This window comes from Aspergillus flavus, chromosome 5 (genome assembly GCF_009017415.1).
Source record: "Aspergillus flavus chromosome 5, complete sequence".
NCBI classification, from domain to species: domain Eukaryota; kingdom Fungi; phylum Ascomycota; class Eurotiomycetes; order Eurotiales; family Aspergillaceae; genus Aspergillus; species Aspergillus flavus.
Genome location: NC_092408.1, coordinates 2,006,653 through 2,023,844, shown reverse-complemented (window position 1 = coordinate 2,023,844; position 17,192 = coordinate 2,006,653). Strand labels below are relative to the sequence as shown.

The following is a 17,192-nucleotide window of genomic DNA, read 5'->3' as shown; positions in this document are numbered from 1 at the left end:
AACTGCAACCTGAGCGTTATTTGAATAAGGCGAAAGTCTTATCGACAAGAAGAGTTGTAATCAAAATGGTCAAATCGACTCAAATAGCCAGGCTTGATGGTAAGACGCAATGCGGAGGTTAGGGGTTGTATGATGCAGTTGCTGATGTTTGTCAAGGCCTCATGCTGGCTGCGTCAGTGGATGATGAACAGGTTAGTTTGCAGCCCATTCACCATGATACCATGATCTACGAGTAACACTGAATTTTTCATTATTTCAATCAGGCAGAAGTGGAGCTCTCCGAGATCAAGACACAAGCCAAGATGATTTTCCGCCGGTTGAGTCGCAATTCCGCACCGCAGGCTAGCATTGAGTCTGGCCAATATAACTTACAGTGAGTCCGATGTACGAGGTGCAAAACGATACAAATGCTAATTCGGGTGTTTAACATAGCTATCTTATCCAAGATGATATCTGCTTCCTCTGTATATGCGACCGTTCTTACCCGCGCAAGCTTGCCTTCACCTACCTCGCAGATCTCGCAACCGAGTTTACTACCACTTACTCCTCTGCGCAGTACCAGTCTCCCACCCTGCGACCATATGCCTTTGTAGAATTTGATACATTTATCCAACGCACCAAGAAGCTGTACCAAGATAGTCGCGCTTCGCAAAACCTTGACCGACTAAATGACGAGCTTCGGGACGTGACGAAAGTGATGACAAAAAACATCGAGGACCTCCTATACCGAGGTGATAGCCTGGAACGGATGGGCGAATTATCGGGGCGTCTGCGAGAGGATAGCAAGAAATACAGACGAGCCGCAGTGCGCATCAATTGGGAGCTGGTGATAAAACAGGTAACCTCCGCGTGTCCCTAATCTTTCTCACTAGGTCCCGTACTAACCTGTTGTACAGTATGGCCCAATTGCTGGTGTCGGGCTCCTCTTTCTATTCCTCATTTGGTTGCGCTTCTTCTAATTCCTTCCCCAAGCAACTGCTTACGGAGGCCCGCTCATATGAATGTATGCATAGTTAATCTTCTTGATGGTTGCCGGACTCCATCCACCCTGATATATTCAAAAACTGCCAATATTTTATGACTGACGAGCTTGGTTGCAAGGCGTAACCCTTTCTTTCCATGGGCGCCTTACATAGGATGTTCATTAAAGCGTCTCATAGATCATAACCCAGTTGTGTATCATATGTCGACTGACCAGGATGCTGTAAGCCTGTAAACAGTCCAAAATGTACACGATGTCCTTGGGTTCCCTTCAAGCATGATTAAGAACACCAGCTGACAACAAGCGTAAGGACGTAGGGAAGATGGTAGGAGAAAGTCCTGCGCTGATTCACTTAAGAAGGTGCGTCGGGGACAGTCTCTGTACGTGCTCACTTATATTTCATCTTCTTCCTCGTCGAAGTCGTCTTCCTCTCCCATGTCGTACAAAATGCGCCCACCTTCTCCTGGGCCGTCACCTTGCTGTGCATCGAAGTATGGCAGCACCACCCCCTCTCTTTCTCTCCGTTGTCTATCGGTGAGCCGCAATTCAAAAGTAGACTCGGGCTCTTCTTCGCCTGTTCCAGCCTCTGGCTCCTCCGGTGGACGATACAAGGGATGGTCGTCAAGCAGAGTCACAACCTCTTTCAAATGCTGAGGCGAGTATCTTGATGCCGGGGGTAATATATACCACTCTAAAACACCACGTCCGCTCTTGCGTCTGTGTTCCATCTCCAGGACGATACCTTCAACTGAGTCCTTACCAACCGGCTTATCCAATCTTCCTAGGAGTACTCCATCCTGTTCTTCTTCGAGCCCAAAAACTGGAGCAGCTAGGCTACGATCTCGAGCAGCCTTCTGGGCCAGTATGTGTGAGAACGAATGTAGCCTTATGATTGTCGTTGCGAGATAGGTCAGCATTGAAAGAGGTGACGGCGAATAAGGGGATGGAGCAAGCGGGCTTGGAACATCCTGATGGAAAGTCACGACGAGCGAAACTTCGACCTTAGATGCAGAGGGACTCGGGGGGATTAGGAATGAACTAAGAAACGTCGATAGTTGGGAGTGTGCATCGTTCGTTTTCGAGAGTAGAAGCGGGTTAATTGAATCTATAAGGATGAGGCGTCCTACTGTTTGTTAGCCATGGTCACTAACGACTCCAATACTCAGGCTAGTCGGTGCTTGACGTACGAGGAGAAGAGGCTTTGGTTGCAGTAGCCTGGTAAGCTGCGCCAACATCCTCAACTATCTGCGAGGGGCTTTTCCTTCGGGCGGAAACGAAAGCATCAACGCCATCTAATGGTTTTAATGTCTCAAAAGCAATAAGTGTGACATGAACCTTCGAGATCTGTACAAGTTCTTAGCTTTATCCTGCCTACGAGTAGTGCACAAATGTTCCTCTCGTTCGATTGAAGATCTGATGACGTATCCAAACCCTCGAGTCTAGCAAACGAAGTGAACAGGAACCAGCCCGAGTCCGAAAAAAAGGTCGAGTATATACAGAATAAAGAGTACAGTAGGAGACAATACATACCTTTGCACGCCTAATATACTCTTTAACCAATGGGGTAGCTGGTTGTTCGAGTGAATCCAAGAGCAGGGTCAGTGGAGACGCTGTATCTCTCAGACTTAGAAGCTTTGAGACCAAGAGTAAATTGTGTGTTTGCCTATGAGAAAGATTTGGTGCCATTGCTGAGAGTAGAGGAAGCTGTAACACCTATGTTAGGCAGTTGCGTTGGTAGATCTAGGGAATAGCGGGGTTATTTTCGTGCGTATGAGGGGTCGGAGACATCAGGCATAAAAGATTTCCCAGGAATGGGTGATCTTTGCCATTGACGACTTAGTTTGAGGCTCGGCGGGACGGGCCGTAAAAAAAAGAAATACGTACGTACTCCGTACGTAAATGCAAGCCTGCGATCCAACTGGCAAGCGCAGCATGCATCCGTGAGGCATTGATTCGCAGGTACCAGGTTATTTGAATGCGAGCGCGGAAATAGGCTACCTAGAGACCTTCCGCCAAGCTGAAATTGGCTCAAACTCATTTTTGTTTCTGTCACAATTTTGGATTACTATTTTAGCTTCGGAAATTATGACAACCTACTCCGTACAATCCGACAAATATCTACTCCGGAGTATCAAAAGTATTCCGACAATGTTCCGTCGCGCATGAGCGTGGAGTATCAGGTAGGGGCTATATAGAGCGAAAGACGAAGATATTAAAAAAATAGAATATATGCTACCACTATCTTATTATTGGCGCAATAGACTACCATGCTCTCCATAGCTTTTCTCCTTTGGCCAAGCCTGTCTTATTGCCCTTGTACTGGTAAGTTACTAATATTTCGTCGTAGGCTCTTGATCAAGTACAGGAGGAACATTTGAGACTTGTATGGAATGTTATAACCCGTACTCTTGGAGAGAGATTTTATAAGACCGTTGCATCACTCACATTGATAGAATAGAGGTGAATTTAATAGCGATCAATAATTCATGTTACTATTTGGTGGGCTGATTGTTAACATTTGTTTTATACTGGTATACTCGAAATTGTTCACGTTACAAAAGATGAGCCTACGGTCTCCAGTAATCAAGACCGGTACCGGAATAAACAAAAAAGGTTAATAGTATGAAAAGAACAGTGGTATTATAGTGAACACAGCTCAAGCCCGATAGAATTAAGGTGGTATGCGTAAAGATTGGCATATGGTGATGTTTAGTATTACTTCTCTTTGATATGATTGGGAAATTACTCCGTAAAATTTACTTGATTTGGGCCGGCAACGCAACTGGCATACCTCGGCAACCGTAATATCTTCACGGTTTCAATTTCAATCCGGGTGCAACGCCAACCTTCAGCATTATCTTCTTCTAAGCATTTGATACCCATTTGAAACAAATAATGATGAAATAATTAGCATACTGTTACAACCTGTCACATTCATTTCGATTCTGCCAGGTTAACCTCTCGGCTGATGTTTTACAAAGACAGCAACTCTACTACTCTACCTTATTCTCGATCGATCGCATCCTCAGACTCTTAACTAGATAACACCTTGTTTCTTACATACAAAGATGGCTGAACCACCCGCAAAGCGAGCCCGACGAGTCGATAGCTCGACAATGTGGGATATGGATGACCGGCCGACGCGTTCACCTGAACCAGACTCGGAGTATAATAGGAGTCCTAGACGTGAAACAAACTTAAAGGATGATGGGCGACGTGATGGACCGCGCGATGATCGAAGATACCGTTCCCGCTCAAGAGATCGAAGGGACAGGCGGCGCGATAGGAGTAGGTCTAGGGATCGCCGGGACCGCGATCGGGATCGCGACAGGAGAGACAGAGAGAGAAGCGTTAGCCGCGACAGATACTATGATAAGCGAGGTATGCTACGTGGTACGATTCTCTACTTAGATCAAGCGCTGATATTTGAATCTTGTAGGGTACCCTTTAAAAGGGGATAGATACCGTGACCGTTCTCGCTCCCCTCTTCGAAACGGGAACAGGGATAGGTCCAGGACACCACCTCTTCGGGGACCCAGAGGAGACCGCAGGAATGATCGCAAAGACCACCGAACACAGCCGAATGGTACCGCTGACTCGAGGACTCCAAATCGATACAAAGACGAAATAGATATGGACATCGATGATGCAGGGGGAGACGATGTTGAAGAGATGATGCGTCGAAGCATGGGGTTCACCAAATTCAGGAGCACAAAGAATACCAAGGTACCTGGAAACGATGTCTATGGGGTGCGGAAGGAGAAGAAGACGGAATACAGACAGTATATGAACCGTATAGGAGGATTCAACCGACCACTCAGTCCTTCAAGATGATGGATGGATCAGTTACCTCTATTCGTTACTATCCTACCCTTTTCTTTTTCCTCTTTCTGCTCTTCTTTCTTAATTGTTAAGGCGGGACCAATTTTAGCTAGGGTTTTATTACAGCCATATGCATTGTCGGAGTAAGGTTTACTTTTTCTTGCACTTTCCACTCGCGCAAGGTTATGGGCAGGCTTTGGATGTTTTTCTTGTCCTTGCACAAACCAAAGAAATAGTGCCAACGAGATGATACAACTTGAACTGGACCTATATATGTTAATGTTCGGCATTAGCCTGCCCGGGCACATGACTTGTAGTGACGTATGCGCTTGTATAAATAAAGCATTGCTTGATATCCCACCTCAACCCGTGCCAAAGCTCGTCAACATCTTCTTCCTCCAAGTCACCCCAACAACAGTGACACATTTAAGGTTTTTAGGATTTAGAATCACGCCTTACTGCAAAATGGCAGCTCCAAACGAACGTCGGCATATTGTTATTGTTGGTATGAATAGGATTTAGTTTACTGAAACTTACCCCGCACGACCATAACACACCAGAAACTAACAACTTCGTCCAAGGTGGTGGTATCATCGGATGTTGTTCAGCGTATTATTTGACAAGACATCCTTCTTTTAATCCTTCCCGACACTCAGTGACCCTCATAGAAGCAACAGAGATTGCAGGAGGGGCTTCGGGCAAAGCAGGAGGTCTTTTAGCATTATGGGCATACCCAAGCAACATTGTACCATTGAGCTACAAATTGCACGCCGAGCTAGCTAAGGAGCACAATGGAAAGGAAAAATGGGGATATAGAGAGGTGAACTGTGGTCAGCTTATTGCCAGAGGTCGCCCGCTCAGCGAGAAGAGAAAGGCGGGCGAAGGAGAGGGTGGGAGCTCAGTGTCCCTACAAAAACGGAGTGCAGCGGCACTGAGTAAATTGAAAACCGCAAGAGTACCCGAGGATCTTGACTGGCTTGAGCCAGAGGGTGTCAGAGGCTACGAAAGCATGAGTGATCCTGGGGAGACTGCTCAAGTCCATCCGTATCTCTTCACTACGTCCATCGCAAAGCTCGCCGAAGAGAAAGGCGCAAAGATTACGCTTGGGTCAGTCACAAATATCGATTACTCTGGGGATTCCGTCAAGTCAGTCACATACACAAGCCAGGAGAACGGCGAATCACAGACAATCCCTGCTACTGATGTTGTTATCGCTGCCGGTCCGTGGACGAGATCGGTCCTGCCGGGTGCCCCGATATCAGCAACGCGTGCTCATAGCGTCGTGATCCGGCCTACGAGGCCAGTCAGTGGATATACCCTTTTCACAAATATAGAGATACCGGCCAATTTCGACCCGTCGAAGTCCTCACGTCCGACGGTCGCCTCGCCAGAGATATATGCTCGCCCTGACGATACAGTCTATTGTTGTGGAGAGGGTGATCATACTGTTCCCCTTCCGAAGACAACGGTAGACGTTGAGGTAGACCAAGAGCGGTGCCAGGATATCATCAATCAGGTGGGCAGCGTCTCTGATGAATTACGTGATGGACAAGTCTGTGCGCGTCAAGCCTGCTACTTGCCTAATGTGACTGCTGCACGTGGTGGGCCATTAATAGGTCATGCTGGGACCAAGGGACTCTACCTTGCGGCTGGACACACTTGCTGGGGCATCCAGAATGCACCAGGCACAGGAAAGCTTATCAGCGAGTTTGTGTTCGATGGCGCAGCCAAGAGCGCGAAGATCGGGTCGCTTGATCCGAGGAACTATCTCTAGACTAGAGGATTGTATAGATGATTCCAGTAGAATTATTACTCTGTAAAGGACTTTGTCTGTGACGTATGGGCATTTTCTCGGGTTAATCTCTAGGATGTTGGTCTTCAAGGTTAAACATGGTCGGCCACGTAAGGTGCGGAGCGGAGCTAAAAATACCGGGCGGGTAAATAAATGAAATAAATGACAGGAGCTCTCCGCTAGTGAAATGCCAGATAATAGATAGTAACATCAACCTCCGCCGTGGCATAGCATTCTCTATGTGCACGCCTCCAATTGCGTGGGCTTTTATTAAATTGTTGATGCTTTCTGTCTAGACAATGCATCTTTCCAAATTATTCACCCTTTCAACATCATTATTCTATGTGGTTGCGGCATCCATAGATAATGACGTATCGGTTCTAGCTAAGGAGGCTGCGCGAGCCAACAATCAGTCGCTCTTATGGGGTCCCTATAAGCCTAACCTCTATTTTGGGGTTCGCCCTCGGATTCCAAACAGTCTGTCCGCCGGGTTGATGTGGGCGAAAGTAGATGATTACGCCACGGCTCAGTCCAGTATGTGTTTCGAACAGCTGCCCTTCATTCACCATTAGATACGTTCCTCCCTAGCTGTTGAGAGTTCCACTAACTCTGGCCCGCTTCAAGACTTCAGACACACCTGCGAACAGAATGAAGGGATGGCGGGTTATGGATGGGACGAGTACGATATTCGGAAGGGCGGACGCCAAACAATCCACGATGCTGGAAACTCCCTGGATCTGACAATTGATTTTATCAAGGTCCATGGTGGACAGCATGGAGGCAGCTGGGCTGCCCGAGTAAAAGGTGTCCCTCGGGATGATGCACCCCCGGATCAGCCTACAACAGTTGTCTTCTACAGTGCTCTTGAGGGGCTTGGCAACCTGGGTCTTCACACTAAGTCTGACGACTCACGTGGTTTTGAGGGCGATGTGAAGCTGGCTGGTTATACCTCTGATCTTGGTGAATTTACAATTGATGTGACTGAGGGCCCTAGGACCAACGAGTACCCTGAGCATGAACACCCAAGCTATGAGGACAAGCCACTGGACCGTACCTTGGTGTCCAGTTTGACAATACCCCCGGAGCACGCTTGGCAGACGAAAAGTATAATTTCTCAATTTTTTACAAGCATCTATTTTGTTCGATTCACAGCTGATCTCTTGTCCAGTGATTCTGTTTTCGCAGATGAAGGAGGGTGTGAGCGAAACCATCGAAAAGTATGGAGCTGAAAACCCTCCTCCCCCATCGCAAGTCTTCACCATCAAGAATACGCCAGGTGATGGCAATGTTCAGCTTGTACAGAAGGTTTTCAAGGGTGCCTTTGAGGTAAATTTGAGATCTCTTAGTTTGCGAATAGTCTGCTTACAGAGCCCAGTTTGATATCCTATTCTCGTCTGGGTCCTCGCCGGAGCCTGTGACATGTATAGTGCCTTTCCTTTGAATTCCTGCCGTGGAAACTAATGCTGACCATATACGTTACAGCTGACCTTCTTACCCAAGAAATCACAAGTGCTTCAGCAGCTTTTGCTGAGCGCTTCGACAAGATACTTCCCCCGCAGTCTCCCTTTAATTCCGATAAATATAGTGAATTCTCCAAGTCAATGCTTTCCAATCTCATCGGTGGCATAGGCTACTTCCACGGTACTGACATTGTTGACCGTTCCGCCGCGCCAGAGTACGATGAGGAGAATGAAGGCTTCTGGGAAGAAACAGCCGAGGCAAGGGCTCGAGCTCAACCTGTCCTTGAGGGCCCGAAGGATCTCTTTACTTGTGTTCCCTCTCGGCCTTTCTTCCCCAGAGGATTTCTCTGGGATGAGGGTTTCCACCTGATTCCGGTTGTTGAATGGGACACAGATCTTGCGTTTGTTAGCCAGTAACCCAATCGTCATCGAAATACTAACATATTCCAGGCTCGAAATCGTGAAGAGCTGGCTAAGCTTAATGGACGAGGATGGGTGGATTGCTCGGGAGCAAATCCTGGGCGCTGAGGCACGCAGCAAAGTTCCACCTGAGTTTACCGTCCAGTACCCTCACTACGCCAACCCCCCAACCCTTTTCATTATTCTGGAAGCGTTCCTCGATAAACTAGATGCCAACAAAAATATCTCGGTTCAACAATCTCCTGAGGATATCGCAGAGCGTCTCCGTTCTGCCTATGTGCAACAGCCGGAGTTGGGTGAAGCTTATATCCGTTCAATTTACCCACTACTGAAGAAACACTATTCCTGGTATAGAAACACTCAGCGAGGTGACATCAAGTCCTATGACAGAGAGGCCTTTTCCACCAAGGAGGCGTACCGCTGGCGGGGTCGGTCTGTTCAGCACATCCTAACATCTGGGTTAGACGATTATCCTCGGGCACAGCCCCCACACCCCGGTGAGCTACACGTAGATTTAATCAGTTGGATGGGGATGATGACTCGCTCTCTCCGGCGAATTGCAGAAAGGCTGGGGGAAACTGAAGACGCTGAAGAGTTCAAATACTATGAAACTGCTATTGAAAGGAATGTCGACGACCTCCACTGGGACGAACAGGCGCAAACATACTGTGATGCGACCATCGACGAGTACGAGGAAAGTGTTCATGTCTGCCACAAGGGATACATCTCCATCTTCCCCTTCCTCACCGGCATGGTGAGCTCTGATAGCCCTCGCTTAAAAGCCATCTTAGACTTGATCAGCGACCCAGAAGAGCTCTGGAGCGATTTTGGTATCCGCAGTCTAAGTAAGAAGGATGAGTTCTATGGGACTGCTGAGAATTATTGGAGGAGCCCTGTATGGATCAACATCAATTATCTGGTGTTTAAGAACCTTTATGTGAGTAGCCCAAAGCTCTACGAACCACGCATTGGAACTAACGATTCCACCCTAGGACATTGCGACCACACCTGGTCCACATCAAGAACAGGCCCGTGAAATGTACTCTAAGCTGCGGAAGAACGTAGTTGAGAATGTTTTCAAGGAATGGAAGAAGACCGGGTTTGCTTGGGAACAGTATAACCCAGAAACAGGTAAGGGACAGCGGACGCAGCATTTCACTGGGTGGACTAGTATGGTGGTGAAAATGATGTCGATGCCCGATCTTCCTGCGACTGAGAGCAAGGGGCATGATGAGCTATAGAACAGCAACACTCGCTGCGTAGCGCATGGTTTAGGATAGGGAATACTACTTGTACACTATCGTTCCTCCACGAACGCCCTAACACCGTAGGTAGACAAAATCAAGACTGAACTCAACGCCGACGATGGTAGTCTGCATCTCTATCCCGGGTATGATAACGGTCGTCTCGGCGTCTCCTGTCTTCGCCATTACCCTTTCTGTCTCTGCTTCTTGACGGTGAGCGCGATCGTCGCCTGCGGCGATCTCGCGACCGAGACCGAGACCTGTGCCGATGACTCCTGTGACGATGTTCGCGCTCATCGCGATGCCTACGGTGTCTGTGTTCCCTATCCCTGTCTCTGTTTCTATCACTTAAACGATCTCGCCTCTTGTCTCTCGCGGGGTTCCTGCTACGCTCACTGCCCTGCCCCCGCTTGTCTGAAGAGTGGGAATCCAGCCCGATAGACTCAAGTTTATCATCATCACCAGTGCCGGATAGAGAGGCTACCCCCCCACGAAATGAACCGTACCCGATTCCCTTTCCCGCTTCGTCGACCGCTAGGTCTTCCCCCGCGGCCGTATCCTGGACTGCTTTCTGGACATCTTTATCGCCTAATGGCGTAAGATTGGCGTTAGAACTAGCGCGCTTCTCCGGGACGGGCAGGCCCAAAGCTCGGGCCATGGCTTCTTCTTCAGCTTCCTTGACACGTTGTTTCTCTTCGCGTTCTTTTCTAATCCTGTCCTCTTCACTATCATCTGTCCTGGTGTACCACATCAAGTCGCGACCCTGTTGCCAGCGGCCAACAGGGGCCATCACAGAGTGGCCAAGATAGTTCTCACGGTGCGAAGAGTCCTTGACGTCGGACCATTTGAAGTCGCCGCGGCCGCCGCTATAGCAAGAGTAGGGTTAGTTAGTGGACATAAGGACGGATGATAAGTATATGCAGCTTACCGGCTACCTTCTTTGCGGATGCTTGCGACTAGATCCATCGCGGATTCCTTGAGGAGTAGTTCTTGTTTATATGAAACCAGAAAGGGTGTTGTGATAGATTGTTATTTAAGATGTCCGATAAGAGTTTCACCATCGATGTGGCACGTGCACAATATAGCCTGAGGCGCTGACTTCATCGAACCATAAGATTCATATTCTGGCAGAGGACTCAATAGACCAGGGAGATTACAAGCGCTATCTTGTCTCTTTGTCTCTATGGGAATTTGGCATAATAATGCTAATGGTCTGCAAAGTGATAGGCCTCAAAACTCCATGTGATGTCACACTTGATTCTGATACATTAAATATACCCCTCGTGCTTTTCTAATGAGCATATCTTTCCGCCTTCACCACCCTCGCTTTATGTTTTCACCTGTGAACCATAGCCTGATATATTACCCATAGTTGACTTGGACTGGTCATTCTCCATACCACCTTCGGGTGGAATCGATGGTAAGAATGGAATTCAATATTGATGATGGGCCTCTAGGCCGGAAAACCCGAGCCAGAGAAGGCCTACATCTTAGACCTTTGAACGTTGAGAAAGGGGCAAAAAGAGTACGTTGATCTATGAGTAACTAGATTTGCTTTCTCTTGGGCATGCTTCAGCTGACAGTTTGACTAGTTCTCCTCGTAAGTATTTTATCATCGTTTCTGCAGTCATGGAGCAGTACTGACTGAGGCGTTGCGCGGCACAGCAGAGCGCCAGACTCGTTTCCTCCGCAAGGTGCAGCATGGCGGAATAATCTGGTATACTGCAGCATCACTTCTGTATGACGACTTTTACTGATATACTTGAAGGCTGCTCTTTCTCAACGTCGTAATCTTCTGTTTGTGGCCTATACCCATCAGATCTATGTCTGGGAGCCAGCTGGGTCGTTTCAGACTCTGGGATCCAAGCCTGAAATGATAATAACCCCTGTCATGAAGGACCCCTATAGCAGCGGGTATATATCACCACATATGCCTCATGCCATCAATAATATCATTGTGGATGACCTGGGGCGCGATGAGGTCCTTCTGCTGGTCACTGATTCGGGCAATGTCTGCGGCTATCGTGTCGAGGCTATCTTCTCGGCTTTGAAGCGGGCTGCAGAACGCAAGGAGCACCGCCCTTTCGATGGCTCCCAGGTGGATCCTTTCTTTGCTGAATATGTCGAAGCCAGCGCCTGGGGGCTAGCCATACACAAGTTCTCCCGCTTGATTGCAGTGACCGCAAACACAGGCCTTGTCACTGTTTTTGCATTTGCACTTGTGAACTCTGCTTCTGGCAAAGGCAACGACATAGGTCAGGGCTTAGGGGAGGAGGAAGATCTGACTGATCATGGCCAGACTTGGCTGGAAATAAAGAGCGATGAGGAGTTCAAACAGCTACGACATTTAATGCCTGCGGAGCAACGGAAACGGAACATGCGCTTGACTTATACAGGACACTTTACTAACATACCATCTGTCTCATTTCTGAATTGTGATCTTGACCCGAATGGAACATGGATGGTCAGTACAGATATCGAAAATCAGGTTTTTGTCTGGAAGACCTGGGAGGGCCCTGGCCCATTTAACGTGTACCACTTTGGCGATGCCTCTTTCAAACACTTTCCAGAAACATTCAATCATGAGTAAGGCCTTTCTTAGCACATTGTCTGGGATAAGTTTTCACTGACGGACGAGGTAGTAAAGAGCGTGGCTGGTCTGTTATTGCGCTTGACCCACGTGCTTTTCATCTGCTCAAATCGACGAAGGATGCGTGCGGTGGTCAACCTCACCGTCGTTTAGAGAATGGTCGACCAGTTCTAGACCTGACAAAGCTAAGCAGCCGAGTGCCTAACGCATCTCGACTCTACAATTATTTTCCTCCTGCGGTTAAGGCTGAACCAGAACAACCGACCTTACCTGATATATTTGAGCCAGATTGCTGCATCAATAAAGAAAGCAATTCCCGCCAGTCTACCAGTCATGCTGTGCATGATGGCTTATCTGCGGAATGTCAGCATGCAAATGAAGCTCCAGAACCCAGGGACACAGAGGATGTCGGAAACCTCCGGCCTTCAGACTCGGCCGATGCATTCAGTCACCGTGCTGTTGACGGCTCTGTGCTCGAAGATTATTCGAGCTCCAATATAAGTACTGACGGGGAATCATATACAGGACCTCAGCAAATTTCTAGCCAAGAGGGCGAAATTCGGAGTGATAATGGGGCCTTTCGCCGGGTGGATGACACAGAACATCGGACCGATAATAATATGTTTCATGGCCCTTTGACAACACCTGAATTTCTTCAAGTGGCGCTTCTGGAAGCTCTAGGTGGCGATATCCCCGGGGCTGAAGAATACTTTGATGACTACTCGATAGAAGAGGTCAGCCCTTTTGAGGACATAGAAATGGATGAAGCAGACGACGATACCTCAGAAGGCGATGATACATCAACTTCCGAAGCAGTTGCTTACCAAGTCTTTAACCGTATGTCACGCGGTGTCTTCCCCAGTGATCCCAGTATCTATGGACAAAGGGAGTCACTAATAGATTTTTCATCGACTCCAGCTCCAACACATGCGAACTTTCCGATCCTCCACTTCTCCCAAACAGATATCCGCCTCATCCCCAATCCACTTGCCCCTCGCGCAACTGTATTCTGTGGCACACCCCTTCGGCAACAATTCACCCACATTGTTGGATCGCTTCGAGACGCATGTGACCGCTTCAACATGGTCAAATATATCCCAGAACACGGAATCGTAGTGGCCGCCTCGCAAAAAGGCCGTGCCGCAGTGATTACCCTAACCGAGTCGGAAACCAATGGCCTATCATTCAGAGTCGACTGGATCGTTCCTTTCGAGAGCCAGGAAAAGTACGGTGACCGACCTCTGATCCCTCTCCTAGGCATGAGCGTCAGTCCAATGCAAGGGTTTGAGATGCCTCCTGACGTGCCTAACATTCCACACAATGCCAACGGGGATGGCGTGAAATTCCACTATAAGCCAACCACCAACGACGAGTTTGACACGCCTTTACAAAACAACTCCAAATCAGCCAATATTGCGAGCGATGAGCTGCATCCCCCTTATCAAGTGTCTAGTGCAGGTGTCTCTAGAGAGTCCACGCCCACGGTCAGCAGCAAGGTTGATACCATCCCAGAACAAGAGCAACGGACCTTTCCAACTTTGCCGGAGTGCCATGCCAGGGCTACCCGTGCCTATCAACCGGAGGAGAATTGGCGTGGTTGGAATCCATCTCGGCGCTATCGCTTGTTGCTTCTCTTTGCGGACCATACCGTCATGAGCTACGAATTCTGGTACAACTGGTCCCCCACGGACACAGCGGGCGATGAAAGTGATGAAGATGGATACCTTCTTGTCTAAACACATTCACCAAGATGTATGGGAGGGTGGTCCACTATGTCAGTATTGTATTCAAAAATATGGTTTGGTGAATTACAAGGTTGTTAGTATTTGTAGGTTCAAAATAGCATACCAATCGTGTACATCAATTGGGACCCAAGTTTGTCACATATAACTATAACACATTTATAAAACAAAACGCTTCAGAGAAAATAGATGGATGCGCTGATATAGATGCAAAAACTCGTGATCATCATACATAAGTTGGGCATTGACACATAAGCATTTCTTTCTCGAACATGCATGGAATGCGTCAAAAATCGTCATCTAGTTCATCACTATCCCATTCATCTTCTCTATCATTCTGGACCAGTTCCAAAAATCTCTGGAGACCTGGTCGTCTAAGTACGTCAGCGTCAGGTCGGCCTCGTACCTCAGCCATTGCCCGTGCCTGTGCTTGTCTCTCGGCCGCTGCAGCCCTGCCTGCTGCATCTAGACCATTCAAGTTGCGTCCACCTTCGCGACGCCCAGGACCACCAGCTCTCTGGTTGACACGAGGTGGCGCCGGAGCAGGAGGCGGAGGGTGACCTTGGCGCCTGAAATGATTATCGCCGTCGTCAAAATCCCAGGCAGGTTGGTCCTCATCATCACTGCTGTCGTCAAAATCTAGCAATTCATTTGGGATCTGGTGAAGAGCTTCGGCCCCATCAGGGTCAATTCCATCTCCACCCTCTAAATCCCAAAGTTTGTTGTAGCACGAACTATTGCCATCGTTAAAATGGCGATAAGGATTGTCCTCTGACAGCCAGCTAGAACAGAGATAGCAAAAGTGCGTATCACATTTGAAGCAGATCATATGATTGCAGCCCATGCGTTTCTGGCAAGGCGCATCGCACGTTGGGCAGGCTGATGTGTACAGCCTTAGATACTCCTCTGTCGCCTTTTCCTCTGCGGATAATTCTGCTTCCCGGCGGGGAAAGCAACGTACAAGTTCACCATGCCACCCTTTCTTACAGACACAGCAGAAGGCATAGTTGCAATCTTCGCAAACAGCCACTCGATCCGCCATAGGAGGCAGCTGAGCCTCATCCCCATTCGGGTCGAACACAAGTCCTATATCCTCATCATCGGAGGGACCCAGATCATCCGACATTGGGTCAATAGGCTTGGGATGCCTCTTCGAGCGAGCTGCACCTTGGCACCACTGCCGAGGGCAGTATATAGTAGACTTATCTGCTTCGAGTTTCTTCTTCCGCTTCAAAAAGACATAACGCTGTACGGTTTCCTGCTCCAGAGGAATCTGCAGTAGCTCGCTAGGGCTCAGAGTCCGGTCGTGCTTCTTGCGTCTGTTGGGTTGCCCTTCCTGGCTTCGTACGGACTTGCCTTCCTTGCCGCAATCCGGGGCTAGGCATTTGATATTTTCCACATCACCTTCCGTGATACATGTATTGTAAAAGTCTTGGAGACAGGGCACACAGAAAACATGCGAACAAAGTAAGAGCCGATGGCAGTTTACCCCTTTTTTCGGCTCAAGACAAACTCCGCACTCAAAAGTCTCCTGCTCAAACGCTTCTCTCTCGGCCTTGTTGTTGAAATCCAAGAGCGAAATTTTGAGCTCTCGGGGGAGCCTGACTTCACCGTCGGGTATATCATCGATACCAAAGGCTGGCTCGGCTAATTGTTGAAGATGATCGATATAGGTATAAACAACGAGATCCCTGCCGCATTCTTCCCAGAGGCGTTTCCCATCATCTAATAGCCTGGAGATGATTGAAGAGGGCAGCCACGCAGGATCTGTGCTGAGCTTAATGATGGGGGATTGCTCTGATGGGTACCCACCGGGCAATTCAATTTCCAGACAAAGCGGGGGCAGGTGCGATAGGACATGGATATCTTCATCGGAGCTCGCCGTGGCGCCTCCATCAACTGTTTTGGTAGCGAAGCCCAAGCCAACTTCACTAGCATCTAGGGATGTGGGCGGAGTCAAAATCGTTGGAAGTTCAGTGTCCGAATATTGCTCGAAGCAGATCCGTAAAGGTGGTGAAGGATTGACAGGTATATCTAGAGATGCCTTGAACGGGAACGAAGGGTCGATCTTGATTTCCGGGTAGATGGCCGCGATTGATGACAGCTCGACAGAGCGTTCGTCATCAAGCAACTCGGTATCATTCATATTAGGGTAAGGCCGCCACAAAAGTAGGAAGGAAGAGATGGACGTGCAGGTCGGTTCTCTATTTAGGGTAGTGGTTGATAAGGGGTGGCGAGGAAGATTCTTTAATGGAATATTCCTGACACAACCATGGTATATGTATCGCTTAAAAATATCATGCCTTCGAGAATTTCTGGGTGAGGGTGTCTGCGAAAGGAAAGGTGTCGATGAATCTTCAAAAAGGACTTGAGTCCAGGGAAAGGCTAAGAAGACGAATATGCAGCTAAACCATCGATTAGTAAATCACCAGTTATTGTTAACAGTGATAAACTGTAAAAAGGCTGGATGCCATTCTTGTGGCAACGGCGAATATACAGAAGAATCGAGCGAGAGGGACCCACAATCCTTTCTTACTTTTCAGGTACTGCGACAGATTGTGATAGACAGCGTAATTAGGGAGGAAATGGAGCTGTCAGGCGGTTGAAATCCTGGCAGTGGTGAAGGTCAGAATGAATGGTCTGCGATAGGAATATCTTGGTCGAGACAGAAAGACAGAACCAGATATCGGATTGAACGTGTGAGGAGAAGTGCGTCATATTTTGACTAACGGTAGGGACAAGAAAAGAGAGAGAAGATGAAGATAGTACAGATGGAGTTGTCAATAAAAATTTGGTTTCTCGGTTGCAGATCAAGAAGAGTAGTGACTTCAGAGAAGGAGAGAGAAAGAGAAAAGGAATTGAAAACAACTCAGCATGTGGTTTGAAGGACTTCAGGCATGATTTTGCTGCCCGAGTCCTTTTTGTTTCTTGTATTTTGTTGGAATTAATGAGACCTTTTTTTTATTTTTAGTATTTTTTAAGCTATTTAATTTTTCATATTTATTAATATTTCTTTTTCTTCGGCTCTCATCATTTCATTTGACAATGATGTTGCTGCAACCTGAGGCACTATTTCCCCCTCCCCCTCATTTTGCGTTGCTGCTTTGACCATGTCCAGTTAACTCCGTTTTCCCCAACTG

General features: G+C 48.1%; 8 protein-coding genes across 8 annotated transcripts; 5 read left to right on the top strand and 3 right to left on the bottom strand.

Moving 5' to 3' along the window:
- The first annotated feature begins 59 nt into the window (after positions 1-59).
- Positions 60-1,172, top strand: F9C07_6203 (protein transport protein sec22). The gene is made up of 5 exons (XM_041292927.2): positions 60-99; positions 157-191; positions 264-373; positions 433-838; positions 897-1,172. The coding sequence occupies exons 1-5, from the start codon at positions 66-68 to the stop codon at positions 957-959; spliced, it is 648 nt and encodes a 215-aa protein (XP_041147686.1). The 5' UTR covers positions 60-65; the 3' UTR covers positions 960-1,172.
- Positions 1,173-1,374: 202 nt separating this feature from the next.
- On the bottom strand, positions 1,375-2,668 carry F9C07_2234168 (killer toxin sensitivity protein; the record flags this gene model as incomplete). Its single annotated transcript, XM_041292920.1, has 3 exons — positions 1,375-2,105; positions 2,170-2,326; positions 2,513-2,668. 3 exons carry the CDS (start codon positions 2,666-2,668, stop codon positions 1,375-1,377), a joined length of 1,044 nt encoding a protein of 347 aa, XP_041147685.1.
- Positions 2,669-4,050: 1,382 nt separating this feature from the next.
- F9C07_6205 (putative U4/U6.U5 tri-snRNP-associated protein) lies at positions 4,051-4,816 on the top strand (the record flags this gene model as incomplete). Its single annotated transcript, XM_041292926.1, has 2 exons — positions 4,051-4,363; positions 4,422-4,816. The coding sequence occupies 2 exons, from the start codon at positions 4,051-4,053 to the stop codon at positions 4,814-4,816; spliced, it is 708 nt and encodes a 235-aa protein (XP_041147684.1).
- A 234-nt stretch (positions 4,817-5,050) lies between these two features.
- F9C07_6206 (putative fad NAD binding oxidoreductase) lies at positions 5,051-6,578 on the top strand (the record flags this gene model as incomplete). The annotated part of the gene is made up of 2 exons (XM_071511440.1): positions 5,051-5,309; positions 5,386-6,578. The coding sequence occupies 2 exons, from the start codon at positions 5,051-5,053 to the stop codon at positions 6,576-6,578; spliced, it is 1,452 nt and encodes a 483-aa protein (XP_071364425.1).
- F9C07_2284878 (mannosyl-oligosaccharide glucosidase) lies at positions 5,165-10,743 on the top strand. Its single transcript, XM_071510727.1, has 7 exons — positions 5,165-7,130; positions 7,221-7,700; positions 7,765-7,922; positions 7,972-8,017; positions 8,079-8,457; positions 8,507-9,413; positions 9,469-10,743. The coding sequence occupies exons 1-7, from the start codon at positions 6,896-6,898 to the stop codon at positions 9,715-9,717; spliced, it is 2,454 nt and encodes an 817-aa protein (XP_071364424.1). The 5' UTR covers positions 5,165-6,895; the 3' UTR covers positions 9,718-10,743.
- F9C07_2234164 (kinase phosphorylation protein-domain-containing protein) lies at positions 9,796-10,686 on the bottom strand (the record flags this gene model as incomplete). Its single annotated transcript, XM_041286403.1, has 3 exons — positions 9,796-10,055; positions 10,117-10,586; positions 10,649-10,686. The coding sequence occupies 3 exons, from the start codon at positions 10,684-10,686 to the stop codon at positions 9,796-9,798; spliced, it is 768 nt and encodes a 255-aa protein (XP_041147681.1).
- An 81-nt stretch (positions 10,744-10,824) lies between the features above and the next one.
- Positions 10,825-14,192, top strand: F9C07_1652926 (uncharacterized protein). Its single transcript, XM_071508287.1, has 6 exons — positions 10,825-11,245; positions 11,313-11,320; positions 11,386-11,437; positions 11,489-12,306; positions 12,363-13,147; positions 13,229-14,192. The coding sequence occupies exons 1-6, from the start codon at positions 11,138-11,140 to the stop codon at positions 14,044-14,046; spliced, it is 2,589 nt and encodes an 862-aa protein (XP_071364423.1). The 5' UTR covers positions 10,825-11,137; the 3' UTR covers positions 14,047-14,192.
- Positions 14,193-14,338: 146 nt separating this feature from the next.
- Positions 14,339-16,198, bottom strand: F9C07_6211 (RING finger protein; the record flags this gene model as incomplete). The annotated part of the gene is made up of 1 exon (XM_041286402.1): positions 14,339-16,198. One exon carries the CDS (start codon positions 16,196-16,198, stop codon positions 14,339-14,341), a length of 1,860 nt encoding a protein of 619 aa, XP_041147679.1.
- Positions 16,199-17,192: the final 994 nt, after the last annotated feature.

Excerpts from the sequence above, each read along its gene's own strand:
- F9C07_6203 (XM_041292927.2), top strand. The coding sequence starts at position 66 with ATGGTCAAATCGACTCAAATAGCCAGGCTTGATG. Across the intron at positions 100-156 it reads TCAAATAGCCAGGCTTGATG|GCCTCATGCTGGCTGCGTCA; the intron begins GTAAGACGCAAT and ends ATGTTTGTCAAG. Across the intron at positions 192-263 it reads CGTCAGTGGATGATGAACAG|GCAGAAGTGGAGCTCTCCGA; the intron begins GTTAGTTTGCAG and ends TATTTCAATCAG.
- F9C07_1652926 (XM_071508287.1), top strand. The coding sequence starts at position 11,138 with ATGGTAAGAATGGAATTCAATATTGATGATGGGCCTCTAGGCCGGAAA. Across the intron at positions 12,307-12,362 it reads CCAGAAACATTCAATCATGA|TAAAGAGCGTGGCTGGTCTG; the intron begins GTAAGGCCTTTC and ends CGGACGAGGTAG. Across the intron at positions 13,148-13,228 it reads TGCTTACCAAGTCTTTAACC|CTCCAACACATGCGAACTTT; the intron begins GTATGTCACGCG and ends CATCGACTCCAG.
- F9C07_2284878 (XM_071510727.1), top strand. The coding sequence starts at position 6,896 with ATGCATCTTTCCAAATTATTCACCCTTTCAACATCATTATTCTATGTG. Across the intron at positions 7,923-7,971 it reads TTTTCAAGGGTGCCTTTGAG|TTTGATATCCTATTCTCGTC; the intron begins GTAAATTTGAGA and ends TACAGAGCCCAG. Across the intron at positions 9,414-9,468 it reads TGGTGTTTAAGAACCTTTAT|GACATTGCGACCACACCTGG; the intron begins GTGAGTAGCCCA and ends ATTCCACCCTAG.